The sequence below is a fragment of the Lepisosteus platostomus genome, chromosome 1 (assembly GCF_059453375.1).
Source record: "Lepisosteus platostomus isolate fLepPlt1 chromosome 1, fLepPlt1.hap1, whole genome shotgun sequence".
NCBI lineage: Eukaryota > Metazoa > Chordata > Actinopteri > Semionotiformes > Lepisosteidae > Lepisosteus > Lepisosteus platostomus.
Window position 1 is genome coordinate 68,774,706 of NC_142611.1, and position 27,958 is coordinate 68,802,663.

General features: G+C 48.2%; 1 protein-coding gene across 2 annotated transcripts; it reads left to right on the forward strand.

The window, feature by feature from the left end:
- Positions 1–4,778: 4,778 nt before the first annotated feature.
- Positions 4,779–27,958, forward strand: pan2 (poly(A) specific ribonuclease subunit PAN2). Of its 2 annotated transcripts, XM_088634856.1 has the most exons (27): positions 4,779–4,866; positions 6,770–7,070; positions 8,133–8,302; positions 8,918–9,038; positions 9,403–9,480; positions 9,860–10,127; positions 11,119–11,464; positions 11,946–12,042; positions 13,011–13,130; positions 15,152–15,271; positions 15,811–15,939; positions 16,443–16,642; positions 17,120–17,268; positions 18,279–18,385; positions 19,445–19,543; positions 20,183–20,256; positions 21,365–21,506; positions 21,994–22,131; positions 22,669–22,728; positions 23,420–23,510; positions 23,851–24,008; positions 24,557–24,700; positions 24,916–25,095; positions 25,562–25,655; positions 26,221–26,421; positions 27,265–27,323; positions 27,426–27,958. In XM_088634856.1, the coding sequence occupies exons 2-26, from the start codon at positions 6,783–6,785 to the stop codon at positions 27,297–27,299; spliced, it is 3,609 nt and encodes a 1,202-aa protein (XP_088490982.1). In that variant the 5' UTR covers positions 4,779–4,866; positions 6,770–6,782; the 3' UTR covers positions 27,300–27,323; positions 27,426–27,958. The 2 variants fall into 2 exon arrangements, with proteins under 2 accessions (XP_088490982.1, XP_088490973.1); XM_088634847.1 differs by having other exon boundaries at positions 27,265–27,958.

Genomic DNA, 27,958 nt, shown 5'->3' on the forward strand with positions numbered 1-27,958 from the left:
TACCAGGCATTTTCATTCCCTTGAGGTCACACCCCCGCAGGCTGGAGGAACCTCTAGAAGTCGTTTTCTGATCGTATAATTAGGAGACTAATTAAAAGAGACGCTCTTGTTGCCCCTGTGGATCAGAGTCAACAGTAAATGGAAACAGGTGGACTTGACTGGGACAATCCCCTTCATTAGTATTGGCATGCCGGCTTCATTCAAAATAAACCAGTTTCTGTCTCTCTCCACCCTTTGATCTGAAACTACCAGCTCAGCTGGCTGCGTCTTCGCTCGGGGGCTACGCTGTGTGTATGTGTCTGAGCTGCCTGCTACTCCTTCTCATGCTGCAGGGCTCTCCAGGTCCTGTGTAGGAGAGTCGGGCTGCACTGCAGAGGTGATGCAGAGTAGGAGACTCTGGCAGACTCAAGCCCACCTAACAGAGGTGGTACTGTAGTGTCACACCAGCTCAGGGTGGATATCAAACACAAGCAAGGTTACAAGTGAATGGAGGGCAATCAGTCCCAACTTACTTGTTTAATAATACTTGGCACAGTGGAGTGGGAGTAGGCACTAGTGCCTCAGAGCTCCAAGGTCCTGATTTCAAGTCCTGCATGGGACACCTGTCTGTGTGGAGTGTGCATGTTTTCTGTGTGTGCATGCTCCTGGTGCTGGTCCTCTTCTCAAGACATGCCAGTTATAATTAATAATAATAATTGCTTACACTTATATAGCGCTTTTCTGGACACTCCACTCAAAGCGCTTTACAGGTAATCGGGACTCTCCTCCACCACCACCAGTGTGTAGCTGGATGATGTGACGGCAGCCATAGTGCTCCAGTACCTCACCACACACCAGATCTCAGGTGGGAGGAGAACAGACTGATGAAGCCAATTCATAGATGGGGACAATATCAGGAGGCCATGACCAGTAAAGACACCGGACACCAGGGGTTAAGTTCACTTTTTTGTGTCAGAGGGGATTGTCTATGTGATTTCATACCCGGAGAGCGTGTTTTCCTGTACCAGCTATGGGACCGTAGAAAATTCAGAACCAAACAAGCCTGATGGGCTGAATGATGACCGTTTTGATGTTGGGAGCAAGGAACTCCACGAGCGCATCCAGTAGAGACTGCTCCTGCCGCTTGCCTGGGGAGCTGGCTCTGGACAAGCGCGTTCACCGCTCGAGCTGAGCGCCACCAGTGCGCTTTCAGGAGACGCAGAGGTGGCCCTGTGGCTCTTACACCGCCGTACGTGTGGCTGTTGAACAAGCGCTCCAGAAATCGTGGGGGTTTTTGTTTCTCGCCGGCCAGCTACGAGAAGTGAAGTTCGCCAAATGCAGAACTGCTGAGCTTGTGGTTGGCCTGAGCAGCAGCAGCAGCTCCAGGATGGAGCCCTCAAGCAGCGCTCACCGTTCGCGCCTGCTTCAGAGACCACCCTGGAGAAATCCCGTCACTGATAGCAGCAGGCTGATGACGACCTCTTAGCACACCGTTTGACTCCCCCCTGTGCTCACATGATAACAGAGCCCCCTTCAATTCCCCTTCTGAAAGTTGGACAAATATTTATGTGGTTGAGCGGCGCTTAGCAATGTAGGGAAGTAGCAACAGACGTGACGTCACCTGTGTGTGGTGGACTTAACTCAAACTCCACTGACATTAGGTGAGAAAATTCGCAGAGCGTTAGTTTGGAGCAGCTTGGCTGTGGTCCATGTGGCGCTGTGGACTCCCCTTGAACTTCTCTTTTGGCCAAGCTTGCTGTCTGAATGTACTGAACTGCAGCTTACTGGTCATCGCTTTGACTCTTAAAAATTGTTTATGTTAACCACTAACATCGAGAGTGGCTTGGAAAGGTCTGAGCTTGGCCATCAGGCTGACAGTAAAGACTGCTGCAGTTGCTCGTAGCCTGTGCCGAACGTGCTCAGTGTCTCCCAGTATTCCTAGATCATTGCGGTCCTATTTTACACTGTGTCCTTTGCATTTATAATAGACAATGGATGTTCGCATCCAGCCTTTAGAGTGTTGTGGAATTTTCAGACGGTCTCAGCTTGTGTTCTGAAATTTCCCTTTGGTCCAGTTTACCAGCCTCTGCAACTCTGATGAAAGCATGACGCAGGAGTTTCTGGATTTTCAGAGCTGATAGTGTCAACGCATTCCCTAAGCTGTGGTCTGCAGGAACCTGGAGTTTTCCATTTTTGCTTCGTTCCAGCTGAATCCTCTGAGTCTTAATCTGGGAATGGGGCAGCCCCAGTCTCCAAGTCCACCTCTGGTCATAGTTCTGTCATTGAGCTCCGTGTGAGGATATGGACTCACATCAGCTCTCGTTGCTTTACTGAGCTTAATCAGTTGCCTACTGTAGCCAATTGTTGCCTAAAAGTACTACTAGAAAGTTCTTCCAGGACTGGAGCTGCCATTCCATTGTTATTTTGTTCCACCTGTTGAACAGTTAGGAGATCTCAAGAACACGCAAAAACGTGAAGATGTCTTTGTGTTGTAGGAGATAAAAAAACAATCATGCAGGTCAAACTGAACAAGTTGGCAGTCTATAATAATAACAATAAAAATAATAATAATTGCTTATACCTATATAGCGCCTTTTCTGGACACTCCACTCAAAGCGGGTTAACAGGTAATGAGGACTCCCCTCCACCACCACCAATGATGATGCGATGGCAGCCATAGTGCGCCAGAACGCTCACCACACACCAGCTCTCAGTGGGGAGGAGAGCAGAGTGATGAAGTCGGTTCATAGATGGGGATTATTAGGAGGCCGTGATTGGTAAGGGCCAATGGGAAATTTGGCCAGGACGTGTGCCTTGAAAGGTGGAGAAGCCTGTGATTGGGCTGTTTGAGTGCACGCAGCACAGAAGAGCGTAACAGCACTGTCTCCAGCTCCCTGTTCTGCCATTAGAGTCCAAATATTAGGAACCTGGGCCCAGTGAGCCCCAATCCAGTTACTCAAACTTTTAATTAAGATCACCCCGTTGATTAAAGATTAGGAACTGCTCCTTGATGTTTGAAGGGTAGCCAATACAATTAAGTTAGCAAGTCTCCTGTTTAATTGGTCACAGATCATGAACGCATCCTCATAGGCTTTGACAATGGCAACCACAGTCTTTTTCACAACAGATAGTGAAACACTAATCAGGGGACACAAGAGGAAACTTGGAAGTGCATTTAAAACCGAGAAGAGGATGTACATCTTTACTCAAAGGGTTGTGGGAGAATGGAACAAGGTACATTTGTTCCTCTACAGTACCCCTTGATTCACACAAACAATCCCTGTAAAAAGGGTGAACCTGCTGTAAAAGCAAAGTGAGGTACATAAATACTTGTATTACACATAAAAAATAACTAAAAAAACATTTCCACGTAAAATAGCAATCGGTTTTCTGCATTAATCGGGATTTGGTAAAGTTTGGGGGAGTACTTTTTAAACTTAAAGATGATAAATGCCATTTTGAACGCCTTTTTTATCCAGATATTTATAATAATAATAATAATTGCTTACACTTATATAGCGCTTTTCTGGACACTCCACTCAAAGCGCTTTACAGGTAATGGGGACTCCCCTCCACCACCACCAATGTGCAGCATCCACCTGGATGATGCGACGGCAGCCATAGTGCGCCAGAACGCTCACCACACATCAGCTATCAGTGGGGAGGAGAGCAGAGTAATGTAGCCAATTCATAGAAGGGGATTATTAGGAGGCCATGATTGGTAAGGGCCAATTGGAAATTTGGCCAGGACACCGGGGTTACACCCCTACTTCTCTTTTCGAGAAGCGCCCTGGGATTTTTAATGACCACAGAGAGTCAGGACCTCGGTTTTACGTCTCATCCGAAGGACGGCGCCTGTTTACAGTATAGTGTCCCCATCACTATACTGGGGCATTAGGACCCACATGGACCACAGGGTGAGCACCCCCTGCTGGCCCCACTAACACCTCTTCCAGCAGCAACCTTAGTTTTTCCCAGGAGGTCTCCCATCCAGGTACTGACCAGGCTCACACCTGCTTAGCTTCAGTGGGTTGCCAGTTGTGAGTTGCAGGGTGATATGGCTGCTGGCCATATTTGTAGAAAACAAACGTCTGATAGGTAGAAACAGGCAATTGCAAAAACGATAAGAAGTATTTTGAAGCGCTCATGCGATATACTCTCAAAAATACTATACAAGGACGCCATCTCCAGGAGACCTCCTACCTTGCGAATTTGAAATGAAGACCGAACTTGAACGATTAACGTGGGGCGGCGAAGCGCCCTCTTGTGGTGGTTGTCTATAATGTAATAATAATAATAATGTCGGTGCGTGTTCGTCCTTGGGGAAGCGCTTTGCAAACTCACAGGACGCCTTTATTAGACAGCATTTTGTGTAACACTGTACACACGTTTATATCTTTAAAACCAACTCCTCATGAATGAAATGTCAACCTTTTATTCATAGAAATATTAAAATACGTGCTCAATGAAAAATACTATAGAAAGGAGCCCATAAGCAGCTACAAGCTGATAGAGATAGTTATATATTTAGATAAATACTTTATCGTCCAATACTTTGGAAATTTATTTTGATATATTGTTTTATACTGTTAGCTATTTTATAAGATTATATGTTGTTAACAACGACAAATTAAAACAATATTCTGCAGCGATCGATCAGTTCCCTCCCCGTTCTGCATGTAATTGGTAAACCTAAAATTGACAGGCAGCATCTCTTTTGCCATTGGATGAACATTCTGTCAATCTAATAAGAGCTCAACGCTATTGGCTATTGCACGTCTTTCTGGAGACAGGATCAAGAGACGGAGCTGCCCCGGAAGTGATTTTGTGTTATTGTTTGGGAGGGAGGCATGCAGGTTTTCGAAATTCAACGTAAATTTGTAAACGGTAAGAGAAGGTTATGTTCTTGTTTTTTTTTTTTTACACACGTTTATGTGTATTTTTAGACCGTGTCTAATTCCTCATTGCACTTTCATTAGAAGACAGTTCAGTTTTAATCCTTATTCGTTCCACTTGTGGAAAAGCAAATTAGTATTGTAAATTATTATTTCAATTTGGAATATAGAAACTTTTTCATTGAGTTCTGAGAACAAAAACCGTTGAAACCAGGTGCAAATGTAAACGGGGTGCCTGTGAGTTATAGGCGATACCCTTCGGGAGGTGATGTGCATTCTGCGAGTTTGAAGTTTTCAAATTGCGCCCGTTTTCGGAGACGGACATCTGTAATTGGCTATTCAGGAGAGACGGGAGGCACGTCTGTTTAAACTGACGTTTGTAATTGTTTTACTAATGGCGCTAGTTAACGTTGCAAAATTGTGCTTGATTAAATAACGTAGAGCTTGTAAAGGCTTTTCGTTTTCAGAGTTGTTTTTCATACCTTCTTTGACGCGCTGATTAGCAGCTTGTGAGTCCTCACCGGATTCCAATTAAGTGAAGTATTAATCGCCCCCCGAGCTAAGGGATGTTTTTAGCATTAATTTATCATTTGAAACTGCCTGTGCTTTCTGTACCCTACGTGTATCTCCATTGCGTTGAATAGCATATCTGTCTCCGTATCTCGTGTGACAACTGGCGAAAATAAATTCGTAACCATGCACACACAAAAACAAAGCTAAAATTGCTGCTGGAAGAGGCGTTAGTGGGACCAGTAGGGGGCGCTCACCCTTCAGTCTTTGTCCTAATGCCCCAGTTTAGTGATGGGGACACTATACTGTAAAAAGGTGCTGTCCTTTGATAAGATATAAAACCAAGGTCCTGACTCTGTGTGGTCATTAAAAATCCAGTTTTAGAAAAGAACAGGGATGTTACCCTGGTGTCCTAGTCACATTTCCTCCTGGCCTTTACCAATCATGGGCTCATAATAATTCCCATTTATGAACTGGCTTCATCACTCTGTTCTCCTCCCCAGTGATAGCTGGTGTGTGGTGAGTGTACTGGAGCACTCAGGCTGCTGTCACATCATCCAGGTGGTGAAGGGGAGTCCCATTATCTATAATGCATTTCTAGTGTCCAGAAAAACACTATATAAGAACAAGGAATGATTATCATAAATCCCCTCGGGTTAAATTGTCTAGCTGTGCACTGAGGGATCAGCATGTGTGAAAAGACCAACGCTCAGCTCGCCTTGTTGCGTTTTAACAAGGTATCAGAATCAGCTAAAGGAAAGTTTGAAGAGCAACCAAGGAGTTAAACATAAACGTCCGAAATGAAGTTTTTTTTCCATGGATTATTTGCTACAGGATTGGGGATTTGGGTTTGCGTGGTGTCAGTATTCCCCCATTCAGCATGGCTCCGTGACGGCCGCGTTCAGTCGGTTATACCCGCTTGTACAGACCCTGATGAAATAAGAAAGCCCAGTTTACTGTATCTCAGTGGTTCCCAGTCCTGGTCCCGGCACCACACACACCTGCTGGTTCTCATTCCGCTCAATTTCTCAGTTCAGCCTGCGTGAGCTCGCTGCAGCCTTTCTTGATCTGAGAAGTGGCGTCATTGGAATATTTGTGTTGTGTTTCCAGTCACAAGTTTGGGATTCTCTTTCACTTACAGAATGCGACAGTGAAAGCTCTGACATGTTTGAGAGCTGGGAGCAAACAGTTCAGATGAGTCCTATTATTATTATTATTATTTTTAAAGCAATTGATTGTGTAACTGAGGCCTTGGCTGGAACACACAGCCAGCAGGCGTGTGGGTTCCCAGGACCAGGATTGGGGAGCCCAGGTTTATATCTTGGGGGCCGCCTGCCCAAGAGTGCTCCAGCTGCTCTGCCTCACCCCACCCTCCTCCCCTGCAGCCTAGCCGCTCCCATGATGAACTTCGACGGGCTGGACCCCAGCCTGGCCGACTTCCCCCCCGCCCTGCACGGCGGCCTGGAGGCCGGGCTGGAGCCTCCCCTGGACCCGCGGCTGGACCCCGCCCTGCTGCAGAGCGTGGAGCTGGACCCCGAGGGGCTGGCCGTGCCCGTGCCCGACTCCGTGCACCTCCTGGAGGGCATGTACTCGGAGCTGCACAGCGTGGCGGCAGAGGTCGGGGTGCCAGTCACTGCCACCCACTTCGACCTGCAGGAGGAGCTGCTGTGGATGGGCAACCACCGGGTAGGGCGAGTGCTGGCCGGGCGCCCCAGCAGTGTCGAGACCAATATCGGGGTGGCGCGCCCCAGACTTCTATCATGATGTAGCAGGTTGCCCCGCAGCAGCAGCAGCAGCAACCGAAAGGCACTGTCGAGAGGAAACTGGCTGTGCTTGACAGTTTGGTCTCCATCAGGTGTTGTGTAGCCCATGTGACTTGTCATGGAGTTGTGCAGCTTTTGTAATCATCAGCTGCAGTTAAGCAAAGCAAAGCAAACCTGTAGGAGCACCTGCTTGCTTCCTTCGTTGTCCCAAATGGTAAAGTTGCTTTGCAGGCAGGTACAAGACATAACGTGATACATTTAGCACAACATGAATCCATTTAACAATGAGAAACATGCATGCATAAGATGTGTGAAACAAGTTAGCAGCCTAAGCTTTTTCTTCCCTATTTAGAAAAAAAAAATCAACGAAGTAAGTGGGTGTGCGAGATGGATACAAGTTAAATGCGTGATAAAAAAAATAAGCAGAAAGTAAAATATACAATCAGTTGTCCAGATTAAGCAGATTAATAGCCGTGGGAATAAAAGATTAGTCAGTTCTGTTGCATTTGAATCTGGTATCCTGATGGAAGGAACTCAGATTCACTGTGCATCTGGTGGTCCTAACTGTGAGTGATTATACTGGCCTTCCACAGTATTTATTTGGTATAGTTGTCTTCCAGCTGTAGCTGTTGCAAATCAATGATTTTTCTGGCTACCTTCACTATTCTGCTCAGTCTGTTGTTGCGATTATGTCTGTTCAGGTTACCAGACATTCGCTACAGTGAATGCTGGAACAGATTCAATGCAATCTGAGAATGCATTGCATTGGGGTTGCTTTGTAAATGGAGAGGGAGCCCATGGTAAAGGTGTGAAAGATTTTGTAGCCGTGGTAAACTCTCTGCTGGAGCCTGCTGGTTGGAGTCTAGCCTGGGGCTGGGGCCGGGGCCCAGCTCTTTCAGAGCATTGCAGACTGTGCCACACTGCTCTCCCTCTCCCCTCACCCCTTTCCCTGTCTCTCCCTGCCCCTTCCCGTGTCTTCCCCCAGGGCCATGCCACCTCGTTCTTCGGCCCCACCATGGGGCGCTACTCCTCCTTCCAGGCGCATTCGTCTGATGACATCCGCCACATCCAGAGCCTGGAGACCGGCGTGCTCTTCCTCTCCAAGATTAATCTCAAGTGTCTCACCCGCGGGGGGCTCATCATGTTCGACTACCCGTGAGTACGCTGACACGCGGGTGCCCTCGTGTTCTTGACTCCAGCTCACTGGGAGAAGGGAGACAGTGCACACCAACTTCACTTGTGTAGACCGACACAGCTGTACATGCTGATGGCAAAGAGATTACCACCTGTCCATTTTATATCCGCTTTACCCAGTATGGGGTCGTGGGGCAGCAGGAGCCTATCCCAGCAAGCAACGGGTGCAAGGCAGGGTACACCCTGGTCAGGACACCAGTGCATCACAGATGCACACTCACCCCAGGATCAATTTTCCCAGAAGCCAATTAATTTTCCACCATGTCTTTGGAGTGTGGGAGGAAACTGAAGCACCAGGAGGAAGCCTGTGCTCACATGGGGAGAACATCCAAACTCCACACAGATAGCACCCCAGGAATTGAACCTGGTGCTGCAAGGCAGCAGTGCTTACTACTGTGCCATCATGCCGCCCCCAAGAGATATTATGGGTTGTTTTCTAAAGACCAGGATCGCTCTGGGTGATTTGCTAAAAAAGGAGTCTTGTGATTTTTTTGCAGCGTGCTCGTATTTGCCTGCTCTTTAAAAGGCTGCGGCTGGCAAAGGCTGATGGGCTAATGCAGGCGGTGTGTGTTTCAGGATGGAGGAGGGTGCCGACATGCACAGCCTGCTGCTGACTGACAACAACACGGTACTGCTGGGCGGGCTTCAGAACTACGTGGCCGAAGTGGACCTCAACACCGTGCAGGAGACCCAGAGGGTGAGAGCGGGCAAGACATGGCTCTGATGCCACCGCAGTGGCCTGTGAGAAGACATACTCACATACTGGCATGTTCCCACAAGTGACTGTGACTCAAACCGAGTAAACACACACCCCACACTCCACTGAGCACCTGCAGCTCGGCATGCTGGTAACCCACCTGTCAAAGCTAATTAGGAACTCTGGTAGTTTTTATTTTTATGTTTACTCTTCGATTGTTGTGAGTTACCCAAGAAATCAGCTGTGTTCTAGACCGTCACAGAGCTTTAATATTTGTAACTGTGACAAAACCATGTACACAATTGTGTCTAGTGTTAGTGTCTGTGTGCTGCCAGCTCTGCTCAGGGCTGCTGTTTTTCTCTAGTTTACAGTGGAGGTGCCAGGCGTGGCCATCATGAGACAGTCCAATCGCTTCTTCTTCTGTGGGCACACATCTGGAAAGGTAAGGGGAGATCCCCACGTGTGCTCTGCAACCCTACCTGCTGACCTACTGTAGGCACTGGAAATGGACATGTGACTTGGGAGATAGAAGGGTCAGGGTTAAGGACTTGCATCCATTCATGCTAAACTCTTGAAGAGAGTTATAGTAAGGCTCTATTCCTCAGATGTAGTCAAATCCTGGGATTTTTAATCTGGTTAACACCAGGAGTTTGGCCATCACCATCATTGTTCTCAATTAACTTGCGTAGACTACTGGCTGGCTTGAATTACTAGTAGGAGTGTTTTCCTGTGCCACAGTGAGCATGCTTTATAAAATCTTTTTATGAAAAGCTGGGGCACAATCGGGCCCTGTCTTTGGGCTGATGCACCTCCCCATGCAGGTGTCCCTGAGGGATCTGCGCACGTTCAAGATGGAGCAGGAGTTCGACGCCTACTCGGGCAGCCTATCGGACTTCGATGTCCATGGCAACCTGCTGGCAGCCTGCGGGTTCTCCAGCCGCATGAACGGGCTGGCCTGCGACCGCTTCCTGATGGTGTACGACCTGCGCATGATGAGGGCCATCACCCCGCTGCAGGTCCATGTGGACCCCCTCTTCCTGCGCTTCATCCCCACCTACACCTCCCGTCTGGCCATCATCTCCCAGACAGGTACCACTGCCCGCCTGGCACACGCCTACGCTCATTCTACCTTTACTGTGCGTGAAAGCACAACCTCCTGTCACGACCTGTTTGTGATCGTAAAGTAAAAAATCTTAAGTGATCGCCATCTTGGATGTTTCACCCCACCATCTTATGTTTTTGATCAATTTTTTTCTGGTCTTCCATGGTGCTCTGTCAAATTTGAAAGTACAAAAAATAGATGGTAGCATTGGTGCGAAAGGTCACGTGGTCGCCCAATGGCATAACATATTGGTTTCATGTGTTCTGTTGCCTTTACAAAATATCACGTTCTAGTTTTTAGTTGGGGTGTGTGTCAGATGTCTGTCTCGAATTACAGTCAGAATGCGTTGCTGCTGAGAGACGCCAGCACGGAGCCTAGAGTCACCTCTGCCCTGTCCTGCCCTGTATGTCAGAGGGAAGGTGTGGAGTGACCCTCTGAGTTCAGGTCGCTTTGGGTGCTCAGCCAATTGCAGAAGTGATGCTGAGCAGTCTGCTGACCACTCCTGGCTTGTAGTGCCGGAGAGAGTTTCATCTATGTGTTTTACGTGTTCTACGACACCCCATCATGGTGCATGTGGTTTCAATCTAAATTGAAGAACTTTAGGGCAATATTTGTTCCAGCCTTGACGTTTGAGCCACACATGCAACATAGCGTGAAAACATCATTCTTCCACCTTAGAAATATCGCCAGACTGCATTCTATGTTGTGACTAACTGTTGGTCAACGCTTTAGTTTTCTCGCAAATTGAATATTGTAACACACTGCTTGCTTAGGGTGTCTCAATCCATTCTGAACAAACTTCATTATGTCCATAATTTGACAGTTAGAATCCTGACCAGGTCTAGTGCAAGTGATCACATTACTCCTGTCCTAGAGCCCTTGCACTGGCTTCCTGTCAGGTTTTGTGTCTACTTCAAAGTCCTCATGCTCACCTGTAAGACTTTGCACCTCAGAACCTGCCTCCCTTCCCTGGCGCAGGACAATGCCAATTCTGTGAACCCACCGGCCTGGCCAACCTGGCGGACATCTTCCACGTAAACACGGTGGGCCAGCTGCTGATGAGCTTCGACGTGTCCTCCAGCAAGCAGGCGCTGGCCTTCGGTGACTCGGGCGGTTGTCTGCACCTGTGGTCTGACGCCCCCGAGGTCACCTTCAACGGCTACTCCCGCGAGACGGACTTCGTCCTGCCCTGCATGGTGGACTCGCTCCATCACCTCGACTGGGGCCACGATCTGCTGCCCCTCTCGCTTATCCCCATGCCACTGACCAGTGCCGAGCCCCTGCTGTCGGACTGGCCCACCACCCTGGCTGCCCCCAGTCCACGGTAGGTTCCCCAACCCACGAAAAGCCATCCAGAGGGGTTTCACAGTCACTCCAGCACTATGCATGTTCTTATCAGGGCCTCAGGTGAAGAGACCTGTTTGCTCTAAGAGACAACTGCTAAGAGACATTTTACAGCAGTGCAGGGCTTAGGAGTTGCAGACAGTTTTCTGAAAGACAGACCCAAATGCTGGATGTTTTATTGTGCTTTTGGATCTGTTTGTCACTGCCTGAGGAGGAGTTTTCAGGAGTCTGTAATCGCTAAAACCTCAAATCAGTCGAATTGCGCGATGCAGTGGGAATCTTACTTCTGTTCCCGATTGAAAGAAGACAGGAAGTGGTCATTGCTGTGGTCATTGTGTTTGTTTGATTCACGACTTTGTCTGAGGTGACAGCAATGGGTAATAAATATTGTCAAAACAGACTAGTAAGTTACCAATATCATCAGATTGTAATGTGTCCATCTTCCTGCCTCCTCCCACCAGACGAGCCCCCCCAGTGGACCCTGAAATTCTCCGCACCATGAAGACAGTGGGGTTCATCGGCTACGCCCCCAATCCGCGGACCAAACTGCGCAACCAGGCAGGGCTGTTCGCGTGCAAGCGCTTACTGGTGCTCTTCCCGTTCAGTTCAGGGCTGTGCTGTAAGAGCAGCAGGGCCGGAGCCAGATGAGGCGGGGAGCTGGATCACATGCATGGATCCTCAGCTGTGGTCTCGAGCTCTAGCTGCTGGGATATAAGCAGGTGGTGATTTAGAGACCCTGTCAGACCTCCAGACCAGCAGAGCTCTGGGAGGGGGGCTGCCCACCGGTGGTTTAAATGTGACAAGGTTAAAATCTCTGACAACGTTAATACGTTAAATTTTTCAGTTAGGCAGAGAATGAGGTTATTAAGAGCTGAGGAAGAGCACCCTCATTATGGTACTTTCTTTCATTATAATTTAGACTAGATGGTATACATGTTTAATAGATATTCTGCTATTTACTATGCTTTGAGGTTCTATAGAATTCTGGTAAACTATATAGATGCACAGCAGTGTTCATATTAACCCTTAACAACTCAAAAACCTTCCCTATCTTTTATCTTGGCCTACTCTGATAACTTCTGAATATAAGACCTTAAATTCTGCAAATTCACTTTCTAGTTCAGGAGTCTCCATGCCAGTATCTTTTGGGTTTGCATTGTTGGTTGTCAGTTGCTTAATTGTACTCCTCATTGAGCAACTGATCAGAATAATTAAAGATGTTTAATAATTAAAGAACAAGAATCAAGTTTAATTGGTTCTTCTTCTTTAATGATCATTTGATCATAGCAGTTTGTAAAGCTGTATCAGTCAATAGAAATACCCCAACTGCTGAACAGCATTGAAGTGGTGTAAATCATTTACAGGTTGGTTCAGATAAGGGTCAAGTTGTTTAAGTGAGGAAGAGAAGAGTATGCTGGATCCAGTTTGCGAGTCCCTGTTCTGTACGTTGCTTGCTATACTGTTCGCAGTGTCATGTGTCTGTCTGTATGTTGGCTGGTCAGTCACTGTTCTGTCATGCCTTCCAGGTTCCCTACAAGACCAAAGAAGTGGAGCTGGAGTATGACAGCTACAACCAGGTTCCCGAGTCCCCCATTGGGCGAGAGGAGGAGCCTCATCTCTACATGGTGCCCAAGAAGTACAGGAAGGTACGAGCACTGGTGCATAGCACTCTAAGACATTCCAGGTTTCTTTTAGCTGCTGGGCTCTTGTATGTAAGTCGTACCAGGTGCTGAATGTTTCAAATGCACCAATAAGGATGACTTACCGGTCTAAGAACTGGTAGATTGAGATCATTTCAAGTGCTCCGAAGAAAAGATCTCTAGTATGTTCCATTGTAGTACAGTGAACTGTAGTTCCCAAATACCTGAGAAAACAAAAAAGGTTTTGTATTATATGACAATGATTTCAATTAACATACAGCAGTGGTTCTCAAACTTTTTGGACCAAGTACCACCCCTGATCAAACCAAAGCATCCAAGTACCACCTACAAGTCATCTTCTCATAGGAACCCCAGAAATTCTCAATGACCAACATGAGCGTGCGTGTGCGCACACACTCGCACACACATATAATACATATTATAATAATAAACTTTATATGATATAACGCCTTTAAAGGTGGCTTCTCAAAGCCCTTTACAGAAAAAAAACAGGAACAACAGCAAATAAAAATAAACAATAAAAAAGCACCATTTCAGTGAGCCTGTTAAGTCGAGCAAAGCAGATGTGAATTCATTTTTTGAGCCTTGATACAATTCACAACAGAGTCTAACAGATTTTAAATCGTCAGGCATTTTCTTGACGGCAAAGGTCTTGCAGTGGATGTTGCAATGCGTCCATTCATTTCTGCAGCAACCTCTCTAATTCGTGCAACTACACCGCTGTGTCGGCTTGTCATCGCTCTAGCACCGTCTGTACAAACTCCGACGCATTTTATCCAGTCGATGCCATTCTCTTCGATAAATTCATTCAGAACCTGAAATACCTGCTCTCCTGTAGTTCCTGTTGGTAGCGGCTTACAGAACAGAAAGTCCTCACGGGACGTACCCTCAAACTCGTATCTAACGTAAACAAGCGAATTGGCCAAATCGACTACAGACTCATCTAATTACAGTGAAAAACATCTGCTCATCTTAACGCGCTCTATTAGTGTCCTTTTGATATCATCGGCCATTTCAATAATTCTATGAATGACTGTGTCTTTCAGAGAGGGCAGCAGGTCGAGCTGTTTAGCAGCTTTTTCTTCACACATAATACGTCAGCTCTTTTGCCAACGGTAAATAAGGTTCTTCAAAAATAGTGTGGGGGTTACCTGCTTTAGCAATCCGCAAGCTTGCATTTTTCCCCTTTTCCGTTTTAGGTGTCTGTCTCAGAAGTTAAAAAGTTTTTATTTTATGCGCATGGGAGCGAAACACAAGAGACGCTCGGTGTATTTTTCTCAAATTTACCTAGAACAGTTCTTAAATATTTTTCTGTTATCTATCACGCTTTCCTGTGCTCACAAGATTACCAGCATTCCTAGCACGCATTTCTATGCATTCCTGTGTTTACAACATTGGCATTGTTTGAAACTCACGCACATTCTCCTACCTCCCTATTTGCTGGAGATACGTTTTTTTAAATACAATGGGTCACTTGCGTTCATAGCATGCATTCCTATAGAGTGGTATAGAATTACATTGTAGCTCTGTCCACTCAAGTATTAGCACGCGCTGTATCGTAGTACGTAGGCTGCGTATTCGACACGTATTAAAATACAAAATATGAAAACCCGTCCTGATTTTTCAGTGCACACAACACCGTGCCAGGGTCATGTGGCGTACCACCTGGCAGCACTCCGCGTACCACTGCCGGTACGCATACCACAGTTTGAGAACCACTGACATACAGCATTAAGCTCAAACAGCCTCTTGGCACTGCATCTGGGCTGTACGTCATAGATGGTTTTGTAGGAGTGGCTTAGTCTTTCTTGTCCAAGGTATGTGCTCATGTTGATGGGCTTCAGAGCATTGTGTCACCGTGATTTCCATTCCAACGGATCTTCCCCACATTCTCTGCTGCTTGTACATGACTGAACCTCACGGGTAGCACATCAGGAGTTGAGAAACAAAAATCCATTGCATGTAAATGTCGTTTTGTTGAGCTTTCTCCTGTTTGTGCTGTCCAGGTCACCATTAAGTACTCCAAGCTGGGGCTGGAGGACTTTGATTTCAAGCATTACAACAAGACCTTGTTTGCTGGGCTGGAGCCCCACATCCCCAATGCCTACTGCAACTGCATGATTCAGGTAAGAGCTACAGAGGTACCCTTGGATTATTAGACTGTTGCACAGTAAAATTAAAAATCTGTGTAACATCGTCTTGCAGATGTCTTGTGGTTAAGAGCCCTGTTTTGATCAAGGTCATTTTCTTTAAAAAAATGGCAAATGATTCAGGGTTTTTTAAATTTGGTGTGGCAGGAGGTGAATGTATTGTGCGAGTAGTTACAGCAAACCCGCTGCCAGATGTCAGATGTAGTAGACCTCTAGTCTTCAAATCAGAGACGTGTTGGTCTACACATGGGCTAATACATTTTCATGGTGTGTAGCTGTCTGGGGAGATTGGTTAGAGGGCAGCAGCAGTGATGGGGGGCTTCTCTCAAACCTTTTCTGCACTCTTGCTAAACCTCTGCAAAACGGTCTTCTGTACCTTTCAGTTTTTATACGCTCAGATCCCTGAAGCCACCTTCAGTCAGGCGCATTGTTCCACAGTGAAACCTGAGACTCGGGTGTGTGTGGGTGTGTGTGTGGGTGTGTGGGTAAGATTCAGTCTTGTCTCTGGCCTCCAGGTGCTGTATTTCCTGGAGCCAGTCCGCTGTCTGGTGCAGAACCACCTGTGTCAGAAGGAGTTCTGCCTGGCCTGTGAGTTGGGCTTCCTCTTCCACATGCTGGACCTGTCCCGCGGGGACCCCTGCCAGGTAACGGGGACCCCAGGGGTGAAAAGGGGTGGCTCTTATTTAAAAAAAACAGCATGGTAGTTGTCTGGAATAAAACACAAACACGTTGAAGATGATTCACTGGGACGCTTCACAAAACATCTGGTTGACATCCTTGGGTCATTAGCTACTAGAAACCACATGACTTAGATGGTCCAGTTGGCTTCCTCCTCTTTGCAACCTTTTCTTATGTTTTAACATTAGTTTACAAGCATCTGGATGCCATGTTAAGAGTCCCCACAGGAATCTAAACTATTTCCTCCTGTTTTTTTTTTGTGTATGAACTTTAAACTCCTGTTTTTCCATATGCACTTGCAGCTAATAGTAGCTTTCTCTTCCACCCAGTGAGTGCCGACGGCCATGTTCTTGAATGTGTTCATGTCAGGTGTTGTTTGAAAACTGTAGGCTGATCATGGGAGGAGGGGTACCAGAGGCCAATGGCTGTGGTAGGCACTTGTCATTTCCTGTGTCCCTGTCCCTCCCAGGCCAGTAACTTCCTGCGTGCATTCCGGACGATCCCAGAGGCCTCTGCCCTTGGGCTGATCCTGGCTGATTCCGACGAGCAGACGGGCAAGTCCAAGCTGGGCCGCCTCATCCAGAGCTGGAACCGGTTCATCCTCACCCAGCTGCACCAGGAGACCCAGGAGCAGGAGGGACCGCAGGCCTACCGTGGGGCTGGCAACAGGTGTGGTCATCATGTGCGCATGAGTTTAACTTGGGATGGAATTAACTTCGAAAGTCAGCCTAGCCTCAGTAGGACTGGAAAGATCCCCTCCCTACCTCACTTTGAATAAATCTGCATCAACAGAGGCAGTGTTAAAGTTCTCTGGTATTTAAGAATGCTAAATATACACAACAGGCTGGCAGAGGAGACTTTGATTACCTAGTAGTTTAATCCATTTCAGGTCTGCTGACCTCGCCCTGTTAGACTTACACTGGGTTCTAGGTAATTTCGGTATTTGATGTATATATATATACCCTAAAGAAGATATCTAGACCTGAAATTAAAATATTGGATCCGCTGCAGTGGAGGATATCTAACCACGTTAGATGTCGGCAGTCCTGCTTCCCCGTGTGTCCCGCAGCCTGCTGAGCTGCGAGCGGCTCTCCCCGCGCGGTGAGGGGCGGTTCCATCTCGCCCTGTGCTGTCCTGTGTCCGCAGTGCCTTCGGGTCCACGGGGGAGTCCGTGGTCGGGAGGCTGTTCGGCTGCGAGGTGGAGAACAGCAGCATGTGCCGCTGCGGGAAAGAGACCGTGCGCTCTGCGCTGACGCTGCTCTTCACCATGCACTACCCGGAGAACAGCTCCCTCGGTGAGTGCGCCCCCCGCTGGCCCAGGCTGAGCCCTGCATCCTGCCGGCCGCTCGGCACGAGCAGGCACGCACGTGCACGCCCGCTCGCAGAGGGGCTGCTTTCGTTAAACAAATAGGGGGGCGCTGGCCACTCCCTTCCGGGACAGCCGCTTGCTGTGACCGCAGGCCGGAGCCTGCCCCCTGGGGTTGGTGGTTCTGGATCCAGCCAGCGGCGTGAGCTCAGCTCATGTGGGGGCGGGCTGGGCTTGGGTCGGCCAGGGCTCCTGCAAGGCAGCAGCTCTTGAGCCCAGTCGCCTGCAGTCACATCGGTGAAGGACGTGCTGGTCTGCGCTGGTCTGCGCTGGTCTGCGCTGGTCTGCGCTGGTCTGCGCTGTCTTGCTGAAGGACTGATCTCTCGGCCAGCGAGCGTGTCGAAGGAGCACACGCACATCACTTCGCTCTCTTTGTGTGTTGCGGCCAATTCCGAAGTATGTTAGCTGAAAATGGAAGACGGAGATGTCGGATTTGAAAGGAAAGTCCTGTAGGTTACAGAGGCCTGTATAAGGGCCGTTTCAGGGAAGCTGGACACTCTTTGATTTGACCTTCGTAGAAAATGTACAGTTTAATTAAAGACTTAACTGTTAACAAAACAGGGAACAGGTTTTTCTTCTGAAAGCAGCTGGAAAAGACTGCAAGTGTTATGTTACAGATGACAACATCTGTATTGTTTCTGCTTAATGCTCAGTTTTGAAAAATATGATGTTACTCACAGTTATTAAAAGGGGAGCAAATCTTAAACGGGAGCAAAATTAATTTAGAGTCTTCCTTGGGGAAGCCAATCACTAAGTCTGTGTAGTCCAAACACAAGGCAAGGGGCTTTGCACCAGGAAGCCAGTGGGTGAAACTCCTCGTTTCTCTCTACTACCTTATTCTGGATAAAAGGAACCTGCTCCACATCCAGTTAATTCCAAATGAAAACCCGCACTCCCCCAACAGCCAAAACAAAGTAGTTTCCCTTCTCTTCTTTCCAGACAAGACGATCAAGGAGTACGACTTCACAGAGATCCTGAAGAGGAGCGTCTGCCTGGGGCAGAGCACGCAGGCGTGGTGCGAGAACTGTGAGAAGTACCAGCCCACGGTGAGCGTCGCCCCCCCGCACCCCACTTTTCTGCGGCCTTCTTGGGCTCCTCCGCCCTCACCAGCAACACGCGCCTCTGCGGTCTCTCTCCCACAGCTGTGATTCGTTGACTTTTGTTTTGCTAGCACATCAAAAACACATCACCAGGCCCTGCTATTGTTTTGTTCTTCCTGTGGGGACCATGTTAACATAATGAAGGGCAGACTGCAAAAGGAGCAAATTGTTAACTAATTGAACTCGGTTTGAATAATAAAAGGGGGCCCGTGTTCCCCCAGTGCCCCACATTCTCATTTGAGCTGGAACCACTCAGACGTGGCAACCTCTTGAGCGAGAGATTTGACAAGTTCATCTGACGGGTCGGCTTTATCTGCAGTCATAGCTTGTCTAATCCTCAGTTTACAGTAAATCACCTCTAATGGGTTTGGATATTCCATGTTTTTCTCGGTATGTGAAAATGGCCTTTCACTTAAAAATATCTGGCATATGTATCCATAAATGGTAATTCAGCCATTCCATACCGCTCAGTGTTCACTGTCGCCATACTGGGGCACTGGAATATCTGCTCCAGGGGGAAGAGCGCCATCTACTTGTCCACCAGCAACCTGGTTTTCCTTACAAGTTCTCCCTTCTCAGAACTTCCTGAGTGCAGTCTTGCTTAGCTTCTCAGCTTTATGTGCTGCAAGGCTCTCTGGACTAGGCCAGTAACTAGGCTCCCTGACCTCCTGCCAGAGGGTTCCATCACAAGGCTGTATCACCCAGTCTGTAGCAGTAGTGACTTGGCACAGCTACTGCAGTGGGGTGAGCTACACGTGTTGATGAAGAATGAAATCGGTGGTATTTGAAACTGACCTCTCTACCTGAAAACCAACACTCATGGCACGGCCTGTGTGAGAGACTGAAATGCGCATGACAGGGGAGCATGACTAGAGATGCAAATGGACAATTTGGTTTGTCATGTAACCTCACATAGGGAGCCAAATGAGAAAGCACGATTTGCAGTTTTTTTGCGGTCTGTCTGGAATGAACAGCCTGAAGCCAACCTGTTTGGTTTCTTCACAGGTCCAGACGCGCAATATCCGCTGCCTGCCGGACGTGCTGGTCATTAACTGCGAGGTGAACAGCGCCAAAGAGGCAGAGTTCTGGAAAGCCCAGGCTGAGGTGAGGGCGAGGATGTATTTCACCCCTTCGTCCTGATCCCCATCCAGGAGGCTCTTCAATCCTACAGTCCTGTAGAACCCAGACCCTTCCTCTCACTGCTGCTGGAAATGACATCGCACAGTGTATGGCAGAGGTGGCCAGCCCTGGTCCTGGGATGCCACGGCCCAGCAGGGGATTCGTGCAGTGAAGTAGTTTAATAATCATCAGTCTTTTGAAGGGCAAGTTCATTTGCAAGGGTAATACCAACACCCTAAGCTCACAAGGACCCCAGCTGGCCAATCATGACTTAATTGAACCAATTAACTATATAAATCATTACTCTATATAAGTTCAAGTAGGGAGCTGCATCAGCCGCAAAGGAACAAGTAAAGATTTATTCTATGCTGGAAAGAGAAGAAACGAAACACAACATTTTGGCTAAGGAGCCTTCTTCATGTGTGAAACGCAGCCAAAACGTTCTTTTCTTCTCTTTTCAACATGGAATAAACCTTTACTTGTTCCATTACTCTATATAGACGTGTTCAGAGTCTTTTACAACAGTGTCGCTCCTGGAGCAGGCTTGGCCACCCCCTAGTACTGTATCCGACAGGAATAAATGAATACAGCCGTGGATCAGAGTGAGTGCTTGTCTTTCCACAGTATGCCTTCAACAAAGCTGTGAAGAAGGAGGAGATGGAGCCTCCAAAGCCGCCAGAGCCCAGCCCGACAGAGTGGTGAGGTCACAGAGGGAGGGGGCAGGGCTTTGCTTGTTAATTCTCAGATGCTAATGCCTCTGGATGTTCTGTGCATGCGTGCCGTCTGCCTGGGTACATTACTGAGTAGTAGTAGAGTAGAGGAGTTTATTGCCTTAAGTACATGTACATCGGAATTCTTATTCACGCTGATCTCTCGGGCCATACACAGACAACGCAGTACAAGAGACAACATCACACTTTGCAGGCAGTACATTACAAGCATAATAAATAATACAATAAGCACAATAAATATGAAGAACTGGAAAAAAAACATGGTACACCATGCAAAAAGTGCCTAGTGCAGTTAGCTGTTAAGGATGCATATTGCAGTAGGGTAGAAGCTGTTCTCAAACCTACTGGTCACAGCTTGAACAGTGTGGTGCTGCTGACCAGAGGGCAGGGGGAAAGCAGTTAGTGGGCCGGGAGGGTTGGGATCACGAAAGATGGATTGGGCTTTATGGCGACAGCAGATTGTGTGAATCTGGCCAATAGTAAATCACATTCTATTATCCTCTGTCCAGTGCCACAACCCTTTGTAGTGCATCTCTGTCATGCATTGTAGTATTGCTGTACCACATAGTGATACCACTAGTGAGGACACTTTCTATGGTGCTGCGATAAAAGTTCATGGGGAGCTGCTTCCCCATTCTGCATTTCTTTTAAGTACTGCAGAAAGGAGAGGCACTGTTGTGCCTCTTTCAGACTGGCTACAGTGTTGTGAGCCTGGGTACATTATTTATTTGGCAGATGCCATTGAACAAAAGAGATTCTCGTACAAAAATCAACCATCTTTTTAAGGAACTTTTGCTGTACTTGGATGTTTTCGCTCGCCCCATTACACTGCCTGCAAATGTTTCTGCACAAGCTTTTCTCAGTGTCTCAAGCACAGTCAGTCCCAGTTATCAGTTTGCAAAGTAATAGAAAATCGGGCAGTAGGAAAAAGTTCAATTAAAAACAATTAGCAGCTAGTCTTTAATTTGCACTACATGTTCGCATATCATTCATTACCCAAGGTGACGGAGCCTGGTGGGAGCAGACTGTTTACACTTCTCTTTCATGATTAGCGGTGTTCTGCTGCCTCTTGCAGGGAGGAGCTGTGCAGCGCGGAGGGCCTGACCTTTGACTCCAGCCTGGAGGACCTGCGCCGCGTGTGGATCCCCCTGAGCATCAAGATGACCATCAGCAAGACGAAGGGCCTGGAGGTGCACAGCTGGAGCGAGAATGAGGAGGTGAGGGAGTAGGGAGGGAGCAGAAACGGGGAACCATCCATCCATCCTTTCATGTATCCGTTTCCTAACTGCTTCTCCCAATTCAGGGTCGTGGGGGAACTGGAGTCTATCCCGGCAAGCAACGGGCGCAAGGCAGGGTACACCCTGGATGGTACACCAGTCCATCACAGGGAAGACAGACATAAACAGACACTCACAAGGGCTCATTTTCCCAAAAAGCAGTTAACCCAGTATGAGTAGTTTGTCTTTGGACTGTGGGAGGAAACCCACGCAAACATGGGAAAACCCACGCAGATAGTGGCCCAGGTCCAGCACTACCTAAGACAACCCAGGCGGGTCGAAGGGGTTTTGCTCCGTGGCTTTTCCAGAGGGTTGAGTGGGTGGTCGCAGTGTCGCATCTGCAGATCATGCCATGCCTGAATAGTTGCTCGCTCATGGCTGTGCCACGGCAGTGTGACGCACACATGTGCTTTGTGTTGCCCCCCAGCTCAGCTCTGAAGAGGAGGCAGAGGGAGCCGTCATCTACGATTTGATGGTCACGGTGTCGCACATCCTGGATGCCCGGACTGGCGGTAACCTGGTGGCACACATCAAAGTGGGAGAGACCTATCATCAGAGGAAAGAGGTGAGAGGCTCGAGTGAGGGCAGGGGGTTCTGAGAGAGCCCGGGGAGTCCTGGGGGGCGGGCAGACGGGTTGGAGAGAGAAAGATTGAGCTGGGGACATATTTTAGAGAGATTTGAGGTGAAACAGTGCAGCCAGAGGAAGGCAGTGCTTCCTCTGTGGAGAAAGGCCACAAAAAACAAAGATCTGCTTTATCTTCTGAAAGGGGGGGGGGGTACGAGACAAGCTGAGAGGGGGAGATCTGCTGTTTGCGGATTGTAATTTGACAAAAAAAAAAAGAGGACCAAGAGATGTCTTTCACATGTCCTAGATAAAGAAGCGTGTGAGTTCAGGATGTAATCTTTCACTTCGCTCTATCATTATTAAAGGACAAGCTGGGAACAGGTGCCGGCACCATAGAAAATCAATCTATTTGTTTCACTTTGTTTTCTGCTCAGTAAAAATATTCACTCAGTATTTTGTGGGGGGGTTGGGACTCATTCACTCTGGGCTTTCCTCTGCCTTCACTGTTATTTTTAAACCCCCGTCCTGTGGTTTCAGGGGGTGACACACCAGCAGTGGTACCTCTTCAACGACTTCCTGATCGAGCCCATTAACAAGGTAAGGGCATGGGTGCTGGGCTTTCCAGGTGGGCGGGTCCAGTGGGACCCTCAGGAGCCCCAGGATGCATGGGACCCCCATCAGTGTTGTTCCCCTGCCCTGTGGTCTGCAGCTCCAGCTTGAAGTCACATTGCTACACAGGAGACTTGAGCACAAGGTCTAAGTTATGGTGCATCGTTTGAAGGGGAAGAAATCTCTGATCCCCCGAGCAGGAACAGTTTCACTGCTATATCTTAATGTTTGCATCTGCCAAGCAGAAAGTCATGTTCTGTACAACTGCAAGTCTGAAGGCATCAGCAAACATTGCAGATGTCCTTCGAGAGTTTTGCAGGCTACTGGCCAGTACAGGGAAACAGTGGTGAGTGTAGTAGGGAGGTGGGGAGCCTTATGAAATATCTAGGGTGTTTTTGACTACCACAGTTAGGGTGAGCCTCCAGCTGGTCCTTACTTGCAATTAAGGGAATTTGAAGTGGTGTTAAATAGTGCTTCTTCATATTGTTTTTGCAGTGGTGGTTACTAGGTTGTGACATTCCGTTCATTATTTTAACATAGAGCCTGATGATTTTTCGGTCCCGTTCTCGCGTCCTCTTTACAGTCACTGGCTCTAGCAGGCCCGAGCTGCAGCCGCTCTGGATGAGTGACTGTGAAGGCAGAGCGCCTGTTGATGCTGTTGATGGTTTTTGTCCACCAGGCAGAAGCAGCCCAGTTTGACATGAACTGGAAGGTGCCGGCCATCCTGTACTACGCCAAGAGGAGCTACCACACCAAACACGACCTGCGCAGTAAGACGCCTGGGGTTCATTTGCCTCTGGGATAAGTACAGCTGGGCTGCACACACTGCTGACCCCTGTCTGAGACAGTAGGTCTTGCACAAGATACAGCAGGGAATGCTCAAGAACTCAATTATTTGTATGTAGGGGCATCAAGCATTAATACCTGTATATGCTGTGCATCTCTCTATCTCGCTTAGTGTTGGTCTCCCTGCCTGTGTTCATGATTTATGCACTCCAGTATTTCTTAGTTCCATTCATCTTCCTAATGTCTCCGTCTCCGACAGCCATGTGATCTCTGACCTCAACATCAGTTAGAGCCACTAATCTGTGTTGTGGTCTGTGTGTTCAGTTAAGAACCCCATCGAGGCCAGCGTGCTGCTGGCGGAGGCATCTCTGGCCAGGAAGCAGAGGAAAAGCCATGCCACCTTCATCCCCCTGATGGTCAGTGAGATGCCCCAGGCAGGGGACCTGGTGGGGCTGGACGCTGAGTTTGTCACCCTCAACCAGGTCAGTGTGTATTTGTACCTGTGTTAAGAGAGGCGCATGTGTGATAATAAGGCTGAGTTATAGGTTTGATGGTAACTCTATGGAACACTAGAGAAAAAACAAGAGACAGAACAATCTTTTGGCTGGATTGTTGGTGTTGAAGTACCATAGTGAATGAATATGCAGTAGACTCAGTGATAAACCAGGGAAAAGCAATATTTTAAGTCCACATAGTTTGGAGTACAGTTTTACTCAAAATAGTTGTGACAAACGTTTTAAATTTCAAAGAAATCAGCCTTCTAACCCAAGAAGAAGGGAATCTTAACAGTCTCTTAGATGTGTGGATGTTTAATATTACTCAATCTAAAGAAACAATTTCCCAATAGAAAGCACCGTCTGTGTGCTTATGTATTAAGAGTTTGCTGTCGGTTGCTGTTTGTTGAGGAATCTTATTTCCATCGCGACTTAATCACTTGCGCGTCTGCTGGGACAATGCCTCTGGTGTCTAACCACATGGCCTGACCGTGTTTGACCATGTGGCCTGACCATGCTGCGCTATGTGTGTGCAGGAGGAGGCGGAACTACGCAGCGATGGCACCAAGTCCACCATCAAGCCCAGCCAGATGTCCGTGGCCAGGATCACCTGTGTCAGGGGTCAGGGCCCCAATGAGGGCGTCCCCTTCATCGATGACTACATCTCCACGCAGGAGCAGGTTCGTGCGCAGCGAGGGGGATCCGTGCTCAAGACCGAGCTGGAGAAATCGGCCCTTCTGCGAACGCAACTCCTGAGCAATTCAGAGATGCTAGTTGGATCTGGGCTGTTTCTTTATCCGAGTTAACAAGGGTTGTTATTGTGAAAGTTCTGGGAATAACAGGATATTGGTGTACAGTGGGCAGTCCTTATTCCCGTGTCTCTGTCTGTTGGCAGGTGGTGGATTACCTGACTCAGTACTCCGGTATCAAACCAGGTGATCTGGATGCCAAGATCTCTTCCAAACACCTGACCACGCTCAAGTCCACCTACCTCAAACTGCGCTTCCTCATCGACACAGGAGTGCGCTTCGTGGGCCACGGGCTGCAGAAGGACTTCCGGGTCATCAACCTGCTGGTGAGCCGGGAGTGGGGCGGGGGGCTCATCTGCTTCGGATAGTGCAAACCAGACTCTCGTCATCCTGTGGGCCAAGTTCAGACATTTCTAAAGTTTCTGCTGCTCCCCAGATTGCAGCAGTCTGGAGTGCTAGACACCCTAAGGGAAGCAGTAGTGTGTGTGTCTTGTCTGCAGGAGAGCATGTCCTCAAGAGGGCTGCTGACACCACCTTAAATTGTTCCAATTTTTATCTCTTCCTGGTCACATAAAGCACGTGTGTTTCACATGTTTAGTGTGACATGTGGCTCGGGGTTTAGTGTAGTGTGTGATTTTCAGATGTTATTCTTGATTACGTTCCCTGCCCTGGAAAAAAATATTACTGATAACCTTATTAATGATTACAAATGATAAAAAATAAAATGATTTAGCAGACACTTTTATCTGTGGGGGGGGTACTAACTTAAGTGCGCTCCCTGTGATGGCTCAGGTGCTGAAGGACCAGGTGATCGACACGGTGTACCTGTTCCACATGCCCCGGAAGAGAATGATCTCCTTGCGCTTCCTCGCCTGGTACTTCCTGGGTCAGTCAGCGTCTCTTACCTTCAGTGCCTTGTCTGTGTTTTGTTTCTGTTGGCACCGCTTTGTTTTGATTTCTTAGGGAGGAATACCAGTGAGGTTGGTCATGTTGATGGTTGCTGCTGGTTATTTTTGCTTATACCCCTTTCATTCTAATTTGGAAATGTTTAGTTCATTTGACTCGTTACATGAATGAACCAGCCTTAAAGAGAGTGTGCATGCATCAGAGTCTTGTGCTTCCGGTTTCCTGCTCATGCTGCAAGCCCTGAAGTGCCCCCAGTAGAGATGGCATCAGCCGGAGGAGTGCTGCAGCTCTTTGACAGTACTGCTGTCTCTCAGGTGCCAGTTGAGTCACAGGGCTAACTCTCTGTCCTGTCCTGGCTAACTCAAGGTGTGCCATCCCCTGCACCACTGCAGTTAACTGATCGATTTCTTAGCCTAGACTCCTGTGCCACCAGAAGGATCTGGACTGCAGGGGCTCAGCCTGCAGCTCGAGTGCCACTGTACTGGCAAGTAAAAGCCGTGAGGGGCTGGGCAGGGCTGAGGCTCTCGCTGCTGTCCTCCCTGCAGACCTGAAGATCCAGAGCGAGACGCACGACAGCATCGAGGACGCGCGCACCGCCCTGCAGCTGTACAGGAAGTACCTGGAGCTGAGCGGCAGGGGCCCCGAGGACTTCCGCAAGGTGCTGAAGGGCCTGTACGAGAAGGGCCGCAAGCTGGACTGGAAAGTGCCCGACTGCGACGGGGGAGACGGCCAGGGCAGCCCCAAAAGTAAGGCCTGCTGGTTTCACTCCCGCCCGGGCTTGACCCCCGCGTCAATAACCACTTGACCCTTAAAGGGCTGAGGTGAGGTACGGGAGCCACGCTGGGCCCCACTCTGCGGGATGAAACGGGAGTACCAGGGGCACACCCACACACATGGGGAAAACATGCAAACTCCACACAGAATGGTGTCTTAGTTTGTCATCAAACCCAGGAACCATGCTGTGAGGGAATGGAGCTAACCGCCAGCCATCATACCCCCTGACTTGGCTTCAGCTCAATTTTTCATAGTTGGTCAGTGCAGTCAGATCCTTATGAGCTTTATATTATCCAGTAGAGTCTTGTTTTTATCTGTGTTGTGTGTTTGCTCAGCTGCAAAAAATACCCAAAAAAGCTTTCTCCTACGGCATATGGAATATGAAAGATCATACTTTTTTTAAAGCTGGCTGCCTTCCACGTGTTCTGAGTGTCTGTGCAGAGCACCATCTCACACACACAGTTCCCTGAACGACCTGGACTCGGTGGTGTCTTCAGCTTGCCAGGCGCCTGGGAACAGGCCCGGTGTTAGATGAGAGATCCATCAGTGCCCCTGGCAATGCCAACTCTGCTGAGGGCACTGTGGGAGTCTCTCTATGAAAGGTAGCAGGACCCATGGAAAAGCCTGTGGGTGTCACAGTGGGAAAGCTAGATTGGCAAAGAATGGCTCACTCAGATCTGGTTGTTCATAAAACAGAATAAATCTGTGATGCCAAATGTGAAACATGAAGTGGTCATATGGGCATGTACATGAGCATGCTGGGTCCTGCAGACACAACCATCACATGCTGTGACTTGCTGTTCTCTTTCCTGCAGGTGCAGCCGTGTTCCCCTCAGTGATGGGACTGTGAGAAGACCGGGGTATCTAAAAAGAGGTCAGGTTTTGTTCTAAAAAAAGGGGGGAGATTTTAATCTTATCTTCCCAGTTCATTATTCCCCCCTAATTATTTTTTTTTGTTTTGATTTCACATTTCCAGAGAATTAAGAGTTATGTGAGGACGATTCCACACACAGGATTTCACTCCATGTGTGAATTCGGTTCCTTTTTTTAAAAGCAGGTCAGCCTGTGCCTGCGCTGCTACCGGGCAGCCTGTCAGGTCATTGAGCTGCTGGTTCTGCTGGAGAGCAGCAGCTGGTGAAATGAAGTAATGGACCTGAATCTTTGCTGAATCTCACTAGAGTCTGGCACCCATAGCTGCGTTTTTCTGAAACTAAGGACAGAAGTGGGAAGTGGGTTGAGAAAACGGGTGTTGTAAGAGCTTGGACAGCCTGTTAAAGAAGAGGAGGAGGAGGAAGGGGCCCTGTGGAGCTGCAGGGAAAGGAAGGCCAGTATTAAGACAAGTGATCCCTGTTGTCCACCCATCAGCACTTAAGATGGCCTGTCAGACTGGTGTGCTGCACTTGTACAGATCGTTTTTTGCTACAAAACATTTTGTATTTGAATATTTAGTTGTTTCCGGTTTTACCGTATTCTTTTGTAAAGTAATAAATAAAGTTTTGTATTTCTTGG

Excerpts from the sequence above, each read along its gene's own strand:
- pan2 (XM_088634847.1), top strand. The coding sequence starts at position 6,783 with ATGATGAACTTCGACGGGCTGGACCCCAGCCTGGCCGACTTCCCCCCC. Across the intron at positions 20,257-21,364 it reads GAGCCCAGCCCGACAGAGTG|GGAGGAGCTGTGCAGCGCGG; the intron begins GTGAGGTCACAG and ends TGCCTCTTGCAG. Across the intron at positions 24,009-24,556 it reads AGTTTGTCACCCTCAACCAG|GAGGAGGCGGAACTACGCAG; the intron begins GTCAGTGTGTAT and ends ATGTGTGTGCAG.